Source organism: Gambusia affinis, linkage group LG17 (assembly GCF_019740435.1).
Source record: "Gambusia affinis linkage group LG17, SWU_Gaff_1.0, whole genome shotgun sequence".
In the NCBI taxonomy this organism is placed as follows: Eukaryota; Metazoa; Chordata; class Actinopteri; order Cyprinodontiformes; family Poeciliidae; genus Gambusia; species Gambusia affinis.
The window spans coordinates 20,784,384-20,796,706 of NC_057884.1; the positions used below are offsets into that span (position 1 = coordinate 20,784,384).

Below are 12,323 nucleotides of genomic sequence, written 5' to 3' on the forward strand. Positions count from 1 at the left end.
GATTAGTGGATTACAGACGATACATTTTCATGGATTTAGCTTGCTGGAGTTTTCACTTGAGACAGGAAGCCTCAAATAAAGAAAAATAGACTTTTTAGGTACTTTTGAATTTTTGATTATGTTAAAGAGTATTTCCAATTTAATTAAACAAACTAAATGAAATAGTTACTATAGTGTTTGAAAATGAAATCATTATCAACTTTAGCAGGGTGTTCACAGAGTTGATTGGCAGCACTAAGACTCTTGAAAGAGCTGATTTGGAAACATTTTCTTTCACTTGATTTTGTTATTTTTTTGCTATTTATATGGATTATTGTTATCTTGTCCTTAAAATACCAAAATGTCCACACATTAAATATTAAATAATGTATATTTTGATTGATTAACCAGTAATTCAGTTTACCAAATACTTTTTTTTTCCTTGGGTCATTTCTCGGTTGGCTACTTTTTACTTTTTGTGCCCCTTTTGTGCAATGTATCTTTATTTTATAGACTTTGATGTTAATAGGTGCTAACTTTACCATGTTTTAGCTGTTAGCCCGCTAGGAATCGCCTTTTTGCTGCCAAAATGCTGTCTTATATGTGTAAATATGTGATTTTTCCAGTATCTATTTTATTATTATAACTTTTAAAAACAGTTTAGGGCACATGAACGGGACTGTGCTTCGTAAGTTTGATGTTTTAGGAAAAGTATTGTTAAAAATTAGCATGCGTTGTCAGCCGTTTGTTAGCGGGCGCGGTGACGTCACGGGTTGCCATGGCGGGAGGGTGGACTCGCGGCTGCAGCAGGTGAGAGTGGAGCAGCGGCGGCGGCAGACGCGGAACAGAGAAGTACCGGAGCGGAGCTATGGGAAAGCTACAGGAATTTGACATCACTTTTGCCAACAACAAGTTGGTTTACGGTCCGGGGGAGTCCATTAGCGGAACTGTGAAAATCCGAACCGGCAGCCCTCTGCAGTACAAAGGTAACGGGTTCGTTTTGTAGCAACAAACCGGAGAGACAGGAAGAAGGTTTTTAACATGTCTGTGTCAGCGTGTCCTCTGTCTTTCCTCCGCCTGGTTCGGGGTTTGGATGTAGCTTAAACTTTTCCCACTGTGATTAAAAATTCAAGAGGCGTTTATTTAACGTTTTAGTTGTCGGCGGGTGGACATCACGCATTGTTGCGGTGCTGCCGTTTTCCCCCTCAATGAGACACGACAACCCGCCGCAGGCTGCGTGATTGTTTTTGGTTACTTCTGCCATCCTGAACCACATCCTGCTTGTTCTGACATGCTGCTTCGTCACGTCTGCTGCTAGTAAACTCTAAGGAGAAGAAGAAGAAGAAGCAAAAAACAGGACTAACAACAGGTGTCCACGCGTTTAAAAATCTGATTTTTAAACTCGTTTGACAGTAAACGGTCAGGATTCCTGCGTGTAAACGTTGTTGCATCTTATTTATGCGGGGGAAAAGTAAGTAAGTAAGTGTAGTGGAGAACAACGAGTCCATTGTATGCAAGTGATCCGTGTGAGATTCTCCTCTAACAATAACAACGGTTGCTGTCTTTATCTCAGGGGTGTTCAAAGTGCGGTCCGTGGGCTATTTGTGTAACTTAGCTGATTTTTTGTGGTCTCCAGCAGCAGTTTAAAAATAATAAAAATTTGACCTGTAGATCCAGATCCAGACTTTTAATTTGCAGTGTAAAGTGTAAAGTAGCACAAAGTGTTTATCCAGAGACTTTTGCTGGAAAGGCAACCAAATCAACTTTGATTTACTTTATTAAACTTGACTAATATAGCTAATGTTTTAAAAGAAAGTGACCCAAATCCTGTTCTTATTACTGAAAATAACTTTGCTCAACTGAGAAACGGAAAACTTGATTCTTTTCTTTAAACACAGCAAACGATAATATTGATTTTTGAGAATATTTTCAACTAATAAGATAATAATTCAAGTAGACTCGCTCGAACTGGATTTCTAAATATCCAGAATAAATAAACAAAACAACAAATAAAATGGATACCTCCATTTTCTTTAAAATTGTCTGTATTAATAGTCATGTATAAACTTGTAATATACTTATTATTATCATTATTGTTATATTAAAAATAAGAATATTATACTATTATCTAATATATATGTGTAAAACTTAGATAAAGGATTAAATTATTGGGTTATTTATGTCTCGATTTGCAATGTAACTTAATATTTGTTGCAAAAAAATCATACAGTTAGAAAAGAAAATGCAGATATTTCCATGAAACCTTGAATGTGCCTTGGTGAATGTGCTTCTCAATGTCTAGCATAAATGCACCAGTTAATTAATGTCACAATAAGTTAGTTTGAAAATTATTAAGCATTATTTGCATGTGTTGCACTTGAATGCTGCAGTAAAGTTTTCCCTTGTAACTGGATTATTTCTCAGATTGATGGATGGTGGAGCTCTTATCTCTAACGTGAATGTTTGGAGTTGGGTAACCATTACTGAGACTTTAACTGGGAACGTAGCAAACACTCCAGATGGGTTTGGCAAAAAATAAATAAAAACCAAAGGTGAATATGTGGATAACAACTCAGGCTGACTGAGTACAGTGTAGGATCTGTAATGCTGTGGGCTTGTTTTCTCTTCTTTGATATACCAGGTTGTTTCAAACAAAAGGTTTGATGTAAAATAATAGTGAGATTATACCACTGGGATTTAAAATGAAGTTATTTTATTTAAATCTTTTGATTTACTCCAACTTGCTTTTTTTCATGTTCGTGTGGATCAGATTTCTTTCTTTCACTCCTGAGCCAAAGTAGTTCTTCTAAAGAGTCGGCTGGGCTCTCAGGTCGGTCCGATAATGTTCTGGAAACGCCACGGCTGCATTATGTCCGATCTGACGTCGTCGTTATCCATCAGCAGCAAAGTGTGCAAGTCTGCCTTCCATAAAGATCCAGCTGATAACGCATAATTACACACACACCTTGTCTTACAGTAAGTCAGGCTGAGTTTGTCTTGTTTTAGGTCAGTTAGCATTTCTGGTTTTCATTTTTTAGAGATTTTTTTTTTAAATTACAAGTTTACATCTGTATTTGACTTTGGTCGGGCATTTTTTTTGTCTTTCCATAAGCTTCTTGTTATAGTTTTCTGTAGTTTTGGGCCATTCCCATTGGTAGGACTGGTGTAACTGGGCCAGGCCAGTTAGCCACCTTGCTAGCACACACCTTTACATGTGAACCCACAGAATCCTTAAGCTACTTTTTAACTAAGGGTGAATTCACACCAGCTCTGTTCAATCCACTTTAACCGAACCCCAGTTTGTTTATCTAGAAAGTCCTGGGCTGGTGTGAACGCAAAATTGGACCAAAAAAGCGAACTCTGGTCTGTTGGAGTGAACTCTATTGCGGTTTGAATGCGTAGTGAATGCCAAGCAGACCAGAAACGGCTCCAAAGTCAGGAAGCAAACTACAACGCAGGGCATTATGGGTAAATGCAACCAAAACAGACATGCTAACTAGCGCTAGCATAAAAATGGGTCTTTTTTTCTTTTTTTTTACCAAAGAAAAGAGAAATCCTGCAACTGCTAAATTCTGATGGCACTCCATTTTTGTTTACATTTTGTGAAAAGGGAAGTTCCGTTCATTGTCTTCTTCAGAGGCTTTTGTGCAGCGCCCCCACAGGCGAGGAGGGGAACAGCCGTTTCAAGGGTTTTGGTTCATCTTGAAGTTTCAAGTTGATTCTTCACCAGTTCCTCTTGCATCACAACACCCCCACATGATGCTGCCACTACCGTACTTCAGTATTTGGATGATGTTCTCAAGCTGTATAGCTTCCCCCCTTTATAAACCAGATTTAACGACGGTCAACAGGGCTGAAACTTATAACTGTAGCTTCAGAAATGACGTCTTTTTCTCCAAGTTCATGGTGCTTCTTCCTCCCTGGGCTGCATTTCAGCCCATGTTGGTAAAAACCATGTTCCTCCATGAATTATGTCTGTTTTTAAAAAAATAATTGATCCGTTTTTTGGTGTTTCTGTTCCTCTGCAGTCAGAATTAACTCTGAATGATTCCTTACATAGACTGGAGATCATCTTGGTATCATATTTATTTACACTACAGTGAGTCTTACCATGTTGCATGATGAGATAAATACAGGTGGATATTAATAAGAAAGTGCAGCTTCTTAAAGTGCTGAATGTTTCCGATGCGCCTCTCTCAGCCTGTCTCCATTATTGATGATGGAAACCATTAGAAAGCATTTCTATTGATTAGCTCCTTCATAAAAACATCACAGCAGAGCCCTGAGTCTTTGAACAAAAGACGGCGAATAGTCCAGGACGTGTTTAAAAACACGTTTTAATTAACTTTCTCTGTTTTAATCGAACAGGAAACAGTTGGAAAGTAGTAGAAAACGTCCAGGATCAGCGCCATACCTTTGTGATTGGAGCTGATAAAAACGCAGCGTTTCACTGAGAAACAGAGGAAGTGAGTCAGGCCTGGAGCTGCAGCTGGTTCTCTGTGTCATGGAAAGACACAGTTGTTGTTCGGAGAGTTTATGACCCCTAACGCGCTGTAAAATCGAGCCGTCGGTAAATGTTGGTCAAAAGGGTTCAGCCTTTGGTTATCCAAAGCCCACACAGAATATTAGAGACTGATATTTTAAAAATAATGTACTGAAAAGAGGGAAACGCATTAGGAAGGAACTTTATATCTTTGTGACGTGTTTTTCCTAAAGGAAACATTTGTATTATTCCTATATTGAAGCTTTTATTGCTTATAGAGGTGTAAAATATGAACTTAAAGGTTTATCACAACACAACAAAAAGTAATGATTAAAAGTATTTATTCCAGTCTACAATAGGCAGATTGATCTTTTTAAATATCGGTGATCAGCCAGATAAGAGCCATCGGTGCAGCTCTAGTTTTTAAAACCAGGAGGCATGGCTCCTTTTTGACAGTTTTCTCCACTGTCGCCCTATGCTTTGTGAAAGTAAAGATTCAGTCCAGTTGATCTTATTGTCCTCCATCAAGCAGCAAAATGAGCTGAAGGTTAGTAACACGCCAGGCCTTTTAAACACTCATATTTTCCACTGACTTTGCTTTGATGTTTTGGGTTTAAATTCCTAAAATGCTGTGACTTTAACTGGTTGGTGTTCGCCCCCACAGCGCCACGCTTCTCTTTTTTAATTTTTTTTTCTAGCGTGATTCAACCTCACTGAAACCAGCGTCTGCGGGTCGCTGAGTCACATGACGGCTCGACCGAAAAGCACAGGATCTGAAAACGGAGCAACGTTTGCTCAGGCATGTCTGCTTTGGTGAAAACTCTGGAGAGAAACTAAAACGTTTTCCTGCTGCAGCTTTTAGTGATTCTTGTCAGTGACATGCAGCCTGATTGGAGGTGTGAAAACTTTTTGTCACATGGGCCAAAATCGTTGATTTGAAAGAAAATCACTAAAATCAAGCAAATAAAGTTTGTTTTGCTTTTGATTTCAAAATGAATATTTATTGTAATTCCAAAGTTTGAAAAGGATTTTTATGATGGACCATCGCAGATAAAATAGAAAGTACATTCCTGGAACAAATCTGGAAAACTTTTGAGTTTGAAAATTTGAAAATTTGCTTGAAAACTAAATTCAGAAATGTTGAGATTAATCTAAAGTTTTCTAGAATATATATATATTTTTAATTTGTAACTTTTGGAATTTCTCTGAATTTCAAAAGTTGAAAATTTGCTAGAAAACCCCCCGGAAATTTTAAAATTAATCTCTGAAACTTTCTGGGAAAAAAAGTGAACAGGAATCGTTATAAACGGTGAACAGGAATCGTTATAAACGGTGAACAGGAATCGTTATAAACGGTGAACAGGAATCGTTTTAAACGGTGAACAGGAATCGTTATAAACTGTGACCAGGAATCGTTATCAGGCTGTAAATGAAGGAGCCGTTGCTTCTGATCCTGCACAGCTCTTTCTGGAAAATGTGAGTCACAATCATGAGTTATAAATGCTGTCATTGCTCTGAAGGAAATGAAATGTCAGAATTAATTCATAGCACATATGGATCTACTGATCAGAGACAATATATTTTATTGATGTGTTTACTTCTGTTCATTTTGATGAGCCTGGTTTACAGCTAGTGAAATAATCTCAGATTATTTTAGTATTGAATTTAACTCTTAAATTAAATATGAATTAAAACTTAAAATATTTACTTTAAGTATTTAATTACTTATTAAATATAAAAAATATTCAGTTTAAGGATCAAATTAAATGTTTAATTTAAATATCAGTTATTACTAAAGAGGCCATGTTTAAAAAGTGTTGTCTCCAACTATTTTAATGGAAAGTTGAGTGAAAGGATAAACTCAAATGGCGTACAAACTGCTTCTTTGATTGTTGGTAATATATATATATTTTGTTAAGACGGTACTTTAAAAGCTCCTGCTCTTTCTGAAGCTCCGCCTACAGGAAATCATTTCAACATGGCTCCTCTATTAATCCTTTAAAACGTTTTTAACAGTGTTAAACTGAGAAGAAGCTCCTACAATGACGTCAGCTGACGCGCTAACTACTGCTGGCTAGTCTGAAGGAGCTGAGAGGGGAGGAGCTTCGTCCTAGGAGGCGGGGCTAGGCCCATCCAGGCGTTTTGCACAGCTGAATGGTTCCCATGGAGATTAAAGGATTTCTCAAACATTAATGAAAGACTCATAGCAACCTTCATGATGGTGGAAAAACTTTATAACGAGCTGAGAAATGTTGATATTTTTTAATGCTTCCCCTTTAAACGAGACACTGCCTCTGACTTTTGGATCGCTGAGTCGGGCCGCTCTGTCCCGACTCAGGAATGTGGGATCTGATTACACAGAGCGACTCCGCTCACGGTGGGCGGGGAGCGTCAGTCCACATGTTGGTCATCTGGAGGCTCCGGCACCAGCTGCTCCCCAGGTAGAGCCGTTTTAATTAAGCTGACCTCTGACCTCCACAGGAGAGGGGCTGTCTGACACCACAGCTGGTTCTTCAGCTCCAGAGGTGGGCAGAGAACCCAAACCATTATGGTAGAAGTGAAAAGTATTTGGTAAAAAGTTACTCAAGTGGAGAGTAACTGATCAAATTATCATCAATATTTAAAAATTACACCATGAGATGGACCAAAATACAAAGTTGAGTGGAAATGTATGTGTTTTAAGAACCAAAATTCTTATAACAAAATCAGGCAAAATAAAATTCTTTCTAAATCTGTTTCTTTTGAATAGAAAACTTATAAAACTTTAGCAGAAACTGCAGGTGTGTGTCTGAGTTTTTGGTTAAAACATTTTTGTTTTTCATTCAGTGGGGAGAAAATCCAGAAATTTCACTCAACTAAGATTAGAAATACTTTATAATTAAATTACTCAAAGTACAGCGTAGTAAAAATACTCCTAAAAGTAATTTTGTTTTGTAGAGAGAGTAGATGTAATTGAGTAAATGTAACTAGTTCCTGCCCAGCATCCTTGCTAACTTTTCCACTTCCTGTCCTGCAGCAGCAACAAACTGCAGACCCTGCAGGTGGAAGAATTAAAAATAGAAAACCTGTTGAGAGACGAGACGATGTGCTGGTATCCCGTTATCACCACCAGCTACTGCTGCTGCTGCTGCTGCTGCTGCTGCTGCTGCTGCTGCTGCTGCTGCAGCCGCCTCTGCTGCTGCTGCTGCCGCCGCTGCGTTTTGGCCTCCAGTAATAACAATGAGGGAGAAGCCGCTGCTGAATGTAGGTCCCTGCTGACACAGATATAATCGGGATTAAACCTGGCTGCAGCGTTTCTTAATTCATAACGTTTTTGCTGCAGCGGCTTTGGATTAATCTTTGGTTGGCTCAAAGTTTCACATCATTAACAATATTATACTGATTCTGTATTAAAGTATCTCAGAAATGATCGCGATAAATGATAATGTTGTTTTGCCCATTATCCTGCAGTTTAATAGACGCATTCTGATTGAGTTTTAAATTGTCATGAACATTTTACACTGTAAATGGAAGACAATCACATTTAATTCCTCTTCCTCAACTGCAGCTAAGAAAGGTTTCTGCTTCACTTAACATCTATACAGTGTACGGCTAATCTGATGATTTTATTTTAGACCAATAACTGGATATCAAAAGGTGCTGAATATGAGACACGTCTTTAATTTTGAGCTTGTTTCTGTTTTTTAAAAACAGGAATGTTATGTGACGTTAAACCTGTTACAAGAATTGTTTTTCACCTGAGATTTGATGCTACAACCATCCTTTCCCTCCAAACCAGCATAAATTAAACTTACTCTGATACTTGGTAACATGGCAGCGGATTAAATGTCTTCTGGTTTCATGATGTAAATTCTGCAGGGATAAGCCTCTTACATGCAAACACACTGAAAGATTGATGCGTCCTACATGCAGCAGCCTCAGCCAGAGACAAACATTCATCACCCATCAGTCAGCTGCGTGAGTAGCAGCTTCCAGTGCAGCATCTCTGGCAGTCTGAGGCAACCGAGGGCAGGTCTGGGCGAACAAACGGGCCTCTGTTCGCCGGTAAGGGATTCCCTTACAGTTGGAGGTTATGGATCATGAGATCAGGTGGCTCTGAGAGGCAATGGATGCTGGGAAAGTGAGGAGGACTAATCGGTTGAAGGGCTTTAAGATTTAATGAAGGTAGTAAAAGTGGCTTCAGGTTACAGGGAAGCAAAAATATGTCGGCTTTATGACTCGTTATGGCAAGTTTTAGTACAGCTATTCGGTTTTATCTGGGAAACCTGCTACTGTCATCCAGCTGGCTGCCGTGTTTTTGAGTGAAAAGATGTTTAAAGTTGGCAGAAAATGTGAAAAGATTACTGGATAGTTATGCATTTTGGAAGACTAAGATTAATACTTAAAAAACAACAATAAAGTCTTAAAAAAGGCAATAATTAAAGGAGAAAACTATGATAAATTAGCAATGTAAGCCTGGTGGCCCGCCAGGCTTATTATACACTGATGGAAACCCTGGAATAGAAATTAAAAATAATGCAGATATGCTCTAAAATTAAACAAGAAAAGAGAATAAATGCAGGCCTGTCACTATAACCATTTTAGAAGGATGATAAATTGTCTCAGACATTATTGTGATAAACGATAATATTGTTGTTTTGAGGCCGTTTAAGTGATATAACAGACATAATGATGTAAAAACATTATTATATTTTAATAAATCATTTATATATAAATCATTTATTAATCGTCCTCAACGATTAATAAATGATGAACATTTAACTTCAGAACTGAAGACATTTTAAACAAACAAAATAAATAATAGGAACAACAGAAAAAATGAATGAATGAATCATAACTGTCCTTTTTAAAAAAGAGCTGGTTGAGACCAAAGCACCAAACTGGAGGCCAGTTTTTGGTAGAAATAGAAATCCTGCAAATGGAAATTATTCAGCTTGTTGTAATTAATCATTGATTTGTTGATTATTAATTTTTGGTAAGAAGCTAAACTTTTGGTGTATTAAAAATAGAGGAGCACCGATTGCAGTTTTCTGGCCAACTGCCGATTACCAATCTTTAAAAAAGCTGACCTGCAGATACCAAATTATTTTTGTCTAAAATTTTGCTAAACATAGCAGGAAAGTTGCTGAGTTGCAGCAGTGGGGTGATTATTGTTGGCTGTGAAATGACATGAAGGGACGATCTGAGAGTCGAACCTCAGGGGTCGATTTCTAGACCTTCACTGAGGGAGATGAGATCGACTTCATACGTAACTGATCACCTGATCACCAATCTGCCAAACTAAAAATCATAAAGAATCTGATGCTTTCAGTCCCAAGATGATTACTCTTGCATATTATTCCAAAAGCCAGATTGCTAATCCCAAATTAGCCACTTTACAGTGCAGACAGACTGGATGCTAAATGTAAAATATCTGATTTATTCACACAACATGTATATTGGCACCAATGTTTGTCCCTCCTTTTCTCAAATGGGGAATTTGTTTCCAATCTTGTATCAAATCACAAACTTTGATTCCTCTGCTGACGACGTGTTCGGTTTCAGAAGACGATGTCCGTCCGGCGTGTCGCCGTTTGACTGGGGTGGAAACAGGACGAGCTGTGACTCAACCAAAACAACATTCCTCATTTCTGTTATCATTGTTTTACTGATTAAAGTGAAGGAAGCAACAAAAGGTGTTTCCACAGTGAGGGAAAAAGTTACCACATTCACAAAACAGATAATATTTCCCTGTAATAAAAGATAATTTAGCAAAATATCCAGTTAGAAAACAGTCTTAATAAAGCTACAACATGTAACTTTTATTTTAAAATACATCTTTACAGATTTGTTATTCTGTCACTGTTTTGTGACAGAATGCTGTCCAGCATTGATTGTTGCCGTCCACCAGTGTTTTGGAACTTAATGAGATCAAGATCTGGGCTTTGACTAGGCCCAGCGTTTTCCCTTTCTTCATTTTGCTGGTCAGGTTTCTCTGCTGCAAAGCATTTCCGTTCCATGACGCTTCCACCTCCGTGCTTCAGTGAGCGGTGAGCTCTGTGTTTTATCATTCCCTCCACTGACAGGTTCTGATTCTGATGTGGAACCGGGCTTCGGACCCGCCTAAACTGCAGGTTATTTACTGATGTCAGCAGCCATGACAGATCTTCCAACAAAGGCAGACCTTTAATGTTTACATTGTGATGCTGTCACTCTTTATAAGCTGAATATTATCGTTTTTCTTTAAACATGAAATGGGAGAATGTTGATGTTTAATTGTTTTTTGACTCGCGTTGTGATGAAAGTGTCACCAGGTTTTATTCCTGTTTTGTCTGAGATCTTTTGTTTCCGATCAAACAAACTCGCTGCAGTTTCCTTTTGTGGGTTTAATGAGCGTAAATAAGGAAGTAGCAGAACCGGTTCTGTTTACGTTCCCCAGAAACATGCCACATTTTTCCCAAGTACAAACCTGAAACATGACTCTGTCGACTCGGCATTTTTTAACTTGCGGCCTGGGAATCTTGTGTAATTTGTTGCTAAAGAAATATTTCTGTTGTTTTCACGGTTTGTACAGATCCTTAAAATTCTTGAAAATGCTTGAATTTTGATCAGGTGTTTTCAAGGTTTGGAAGCTTCTTGATATTCAGACTGCAGTTTTGTAATGAAGCCAAACGTTTAATTAAAAGACTAATTTAGGAAACTATTTACAGCTGGAACCAGATATTTACATACACCCAACAAAAAAGCAAAATGTTTCTCATTCCTGAAGCTGAATCAGACTAAACTTTTCTTGTTTTAGTTATTTAGAATTAACTGAATTATTATTATTTAATAAATTCCCCTAAAAAAATAAAAAAATATATTTTACTTTGATATATTTATTATTCCCAATGGCTCAATGACTTATTGATCGGTTAAATAGAGATAAAAGTTTTTGAAATTGAGGGAATTCTTTGGTAAATTAGTGTTTTATTCTCTAACCAGAAAAACATTTAAAAATGTAAAATTTTGTTATATTTTATTTTGTCCCTGCTCCATCCATCCATCCGTCCATCCGTCTAAGAAATAGAAAAGGAGAATAATTTTGTCTTTTTAAGCCAGCAGCTGTAACCTATAAGGTTTTAATGCTAAGTTAGCATTCAGTTAGCTCTGTGTTTCATGACGTTTTGCTGTAATTCTGTTATTTTTGTGAAAGAAAAATATCTCAAAAATATTTTTCAGATTGGTCCACAGATGATTGGACCAATCTGTGACTTCTGGTCCAGTCATCAGGAGGAACTGACTCTATAAACAGAAGACTCCTCAGAGGGTGTTATGAGGATTAATAGGTTTATGAAGTAGCTAGCTGCTATCAGATCGGCGCTTATTGATTTGATAAAAACCAGAGTCTTCATTTGATGCCGTGTTTGGACTGAGAGCTGGACGGATTCCAGGGTTGAGATAAACCGGGGCGGCTGCTGAGTCAGAGCACGTCCTGCTAGCGTCCTGCTAGCGTCCTGCTAGCGTCCTGCTAGCGTCCTGCTAGCGTCCTGCTAGCGTCCTGCTAGCGTCCTGCTAGCGTCCTGCTAGCGTCCTGCTAGCGTCCTGCTAGCGTCCTGCTAGCGTCCTGCTAGCGTCCTGCTAGCGTCCTGCTAGCGTCCTGCTAGCCTGTCTAATGTGGGCAGAGCTACAGGATGGACTGCAGATCAGCTGCAGGGAGGAGAACCAGGAAGTTCAGATCAAGCTCTTTGTTTTTGGGTTTTCCAGAAAGGTTTGGGATTCTGAGAGGCTGCTGCCGTGTTTACAGCCTGATCAGAATTTGGTTTCACTAATAAGAGGAAAGTTTTAGATCTGGATGGGATGAAAGAGAGAGAGAGAGAGAGAGATTCTTATTTTACTAAAT

The 12,323-nt window shown here is 38.3% G+C and overlaps 1 protein-coding gene across 2 annotated transcripts in view; it reads left to right on the top strand.

Annotated features, from left to right (window-relative positions):
* Window positions 1-711: 711 nt before the first annotated feature.
* The window catches only part of arrdc1b (arrestin domain containing 1b), a 30,173-nt gene continuing 18,561 nt past the window's right edge, over window positions 712-12,323 (top strand). The window contains exon 1 of one of the 2 annotated variants that reach the window (XM_044095711.1): window positions 712-965. In XM_044095711.1, coding sequence (XP_043951646.1) covers window positions 848-965 — 118 coding nt within the window. In that variant the 5' untranslated portion in view covers window positions 712-847. The remainder of the gene's footprint in view (window positions 966-12,323) is intronic. The other variant, XM_044095712.1, reaches the window with a different exon arrangement.